The sequence below is a fragment of the Arachis hypogaea genome, chromosome 10, assembly GCF_003086295.3.
Source record: "Arachis hypogaea cultivar Tifrunner chromosome 10, arahy.Tifrunner.gnm2.J5K5, whole genome shotgun sequence".
In the NCBI taxonomy this organism is placed as follows: domain Eukaryota; kingdom Viridiplantae; phylum Streptophyta; class Magnoliopsida; order Fabales; family Fabaceae; genus Arachis; species Arachis hypogaea.
In genome coordinates, this window is record NC_092045.1 from 39,160,233 (window position 1) to 39,164,135 (window position 3,903).

General features: G+C 42.5%; 1 protein-coding gene across 1 annotated transcript; it reads right to left on the bottom strand.

Annotated features, from left to right (window-relative positions):
- Positions 1-651: 651 nt before the first annotated feature.
- LOC112717512 (uncharacterized) lies at positions 652-2,172 on the bottom strand. The gene has a single exon (XM_025769520.1). It carries the CDS (start codon positions 2,170-2,172, stop codon positions 652-654), a length of 1,521 nt encoding a protein of 506 aa, XP_025625305.1.
- Positions 2,173-3,903: the final 1,731 nt, after the last annotated feature.

Consider the following 3,903-nt stretch of genomic DNA (forward strand, 5'->3'; position numbering starts at 1 on the left):
TAGGAATGCCGACCTCAATAGGGATTAATGCTTCTGACCCATAGACTAGTTTGAAGGGTGTTTCGCCCGTGGTGGTTGGTACTGTTGTGTTGTAGCTCCATAATATTTCTGGGATTAGGTCTGCCCATTCTCTTTTTGCATTATTGAGCTTTTTCTTTATCGCCTACAATATAACTCGGTTAGCAGCTTCGGCCTACCCATTGGTTTGTGGGTGTTCGACCGAGCTAAAATTGTGCTGTATATTAAAATTTTTTAGAAATGAGCCGAGCTTATTGTCTGTAAATGTCTACCATTGTCTGATATTATTTCCTTTGGTATTCTAAATCGGCATATGATGTTTTTCCATATGAAATATCGTACCTTTTCGGCCGTTATTCTCGCTAGTGGTTGTGCTTCTATCCATTTTGAGAAATAGTCTATTGATACCAAAAGAAATTTTACCTGGCCTGGCATTACTGGAAACGGGCCGAGGATGTCGAGCCCCCATCAGTGGAAGGGCCAGCTTACCTTTATGCTAAGTAATACTTCAGCTGGTTTTGTAGATATGGCGGCATGCTTCTGATAGTTGTCACATGTCTTAACTTTTGTTATGCAGTCCCTTTTCATGGTCGGCCAATAGTATCCTGTTCGGATGATCATTGTGGCGAGAGCTCATCCTCTGATGTGGTTTCCGCATACGCCCTCATGAACTTCGTCCATTACCTCTTTTGCTTCATCTTTGTTTAGGCATTTTAGTAGTGGTTGTGAGAAACCGCGCTTGTATAGTTGTCCTGCTATGTTTGTGTAGAGACTTGCTTTTCGTCTGAAGTTTTGCGGGTTAAGTTCATCTCTGGGTATGATACCTGTATTGATGTACTCAAGGAAAGGTGTTCTCCAGTCGTGGAGGTGGTTAATGCTTCTTATAGATAATAGTTCAATGCTAGGTTTTTTAACTATGAGTTGTGATAATGTCGATGTTTGTGTGTCCGCCCTAGTGGATGCATGTTTAGATAATATGTCTGCTCTAATGTTCTTTTCTCTATGCACATGTAATATGATGAACGAACTGAATTTTGAAATGAGATCCTTTGCTATGAGCCAATACCGCTCCAGCAAGGGATCTTTTACCTGAAATTCTCCTTGGATTTGTTGAACCACCAAGAGGGAATCACAATGTGTTGTCAGGCTATACACTTGGAGATTGAGGGCGAGCTTGAGTCCTGCTATGAACGCCTTGTACTCGGCCTGATTGTTGCTTGCCGAGAATTGGAATTGGAGGGATTGCTCAGCTATCACCTTGTCTCCTTCTTTCAGGACTATTCCAGCCCCGCTTTCTTCTCGGCTCGATGCCCCGTCAATATGTAATTTCCAAGCTTTGTTGTAGTGGTTCTCATCTGGCGTTAGTTTGGAAATGAAGTCTGCGAGGATTTGTGCTTTCAAGGTCGGCCTTGATTGGAACTGAATATCAAACTCAGAGAGCTCTATAGACCATTTGGTCAGTCGTCCGGCCAGTTTTGGTTTTGTCAGTATTTGCCTTAATGGTTGGTTCGTCCTTACGATTATTAGGTGGATTTGAAAGTAGTGCCTGAGTCTTCTTGCTATTGTCACCAGTGTTAAGGCTAGCTGCTCTATTCTTGGATACATTTGCTCTGCTGGTTGCATGACTCTGCTGACGAAATATACTGGCTTTTGTATTTTTCCTGTCTCAATGACGAGAGCCGAGCTTATAGAATAATTGGAAGTAGATAAATATAAGTATAAAGGTTTAGCGACTTCTGGTCTTTGTAACGCTGGTGGTGATGATAAAATGGCTTTGAGCTCGGTGAATGCTGTCTCGCATTTTGTTGTCCATTCGAATTTCTTATTCTTTGTTATTGTCTGGAAGAAATGATACGATCGGCTTGATACCGCTGGCAAGAATCGTGATAGAGCAGCCACTCTCCCTGCTAACTGTTGGACTTTTTTCATTGTTTTAAGGCTCGCCATGTTAAGTATTGCATCACATTTTTTTGGGTTTGCTTCGATTCCTCGTGAGGTCAGCATGAACCCGAGGAACTTGCCTCCTTGTACCCCAAAGGCACATTTCTTGGGGTTAAGCCTCATGTTGTTTTGCTCGGATTTGTCCGAATACTTCTCTGAGGTCTTCACAGTGGTATCGTCCTGGTGTGGTCTTGGTGACCATATCGTCGACATAGATTTCCATATTCCGACCTCTCTGATTGTGGAAGACCTTGTCCATTAGACGTTGGTATGTTGCACCTGCATTCTTTAGACCAAATGGCATTACTTTGTAACAAAAATTTCCATGTTCAGTTATAAAAGCTGTTTTGCTTTGGTCTTCTGGATGCATGAGGATCTGGTTGTAACCAGAGTATGCATCCATGAAGCTTAAGCTTTCGAAACCAGATGCATTATCTACAAGCTTGTCAATGCATGGTAAAGGATAGGCATCTTTTGGACATGCCTTGTTTAGATCTGTAAAGTCGAGGCACATGCACCATTTACCTGAGTTTTTCCTTACCATTACCATGTTTGATAGCCATGTGGTGAAGCAAATCTCTTTGATGAAGTTGGCACTGTGGAGTTTTCTGGTTTCTTCTAGAGCCACCTTTGATTTTTCTGCCATGAGGTTCCTCTTCTTTTGAGCTATAGGTCAGATTGTTCTGTCAATGGTGAGCTTGTGGCAAATGATGTTTGGATCGATGCCTGGCATATCTGCCGGGGTCCAGGTGAATAGATCAGCGTTGGCTTGTAATACCTTTATGAGTTCTGACCTTTCTTGTCCTTGGAGTGCTTGGCCGATGTATGTGACTTGTTCCGGTGTTGATGTCAGCGGAACCTTCTAGAGCTCATCCGCTGGTTGAGGCCTTTCTTGGGTGTCCCTTCGAGGGTTAAGCTCGGCTAAGGACAAAACCTCTTTTGTGGTGTAAATTTCTTTGACTTCCTGTTCATTTTCTTATCCTTTGTCGGACCTCTTTAGGCTTGCGTTATAGGATTGCCGAGCTTGTTGGTGGTCTGAGTGTAGTGTCGCTATCTTGCCGTCTTGTGCCTGAAATTTAACACAAAGATGAAAAGTGGATACTACCGCCCTGAACATGTTAAGAGCAGATCTTCTGAGAATAATATTGTAGGGACTGGGACAGTCAACTATTAGATATTGTATATCGATGGTTCTTGACAATGAGTCATCTTCCATCGTCGTCTTTAGCCATATATAACCCTTTATCGGGACCCTTTCTCCAGAGAATCCTATAGTTCTCCGGATGAGGGTTGCATGAGTTTTTTCAGATAATTTAATTTTTAGAAAAGTAGAGAAGAAAAGGACACCTGCACTGCTACCTGGGTCTAAAAGGACTTTTCTTACCAATAACTAGCCTGCTTGGATAGAGATTACCACTGGATCATCTAAGTTTGGTGCTGCCGAGCATATATCTTCCTGACTGAAAGTGATATTGAGATTGGGCGCATCTTTGTTGCTTTGTGGTGCTGCTCCTTCGATTACTAGCATTGCACGGTAGCTTTGTTTTCGTGCCGATATTGTTTCGCCTCCCCCGGCGAATCCTCCGGATATGCATTTTATGATTCCTTTTGGTGTGGCATTATTTGACCATTTACTGTCTTCCTTGCTTCCCGAGGTTTGTTGGCGTGCTTCTTGGTCCCTACTGTTTTCTTTGTATTTTCTTCCCTTGATGTATTTGTCTTGAAGGCCTTACCGAGCTAATCTCTCTAGCAGATCTTTGGCTATCATGCACTAGTCAGTTGTATGTCCGTACTTCTAATGAAAGGCACAATGTTTGTTCTTGTCAACAAATCGCTGATCTTGATAGCTTTCTGCTCTTGCCGAGAGTTTTATGATTTTAGCGTTGAGAATTTCTTTAATTATCTTTTCCCTCCTTGTGTTGAATCTGGTGTAGTAGTCAAATT

Excerpts from the sequence above, each read along its gene's own strand:
- LOC112717512 (XM_025769520.1), bottom strand. The coding sequence starts at position 2,172 with ATGTCGACGATATGGTCACCAAGACCACACCAGGACGATACCACTGTG.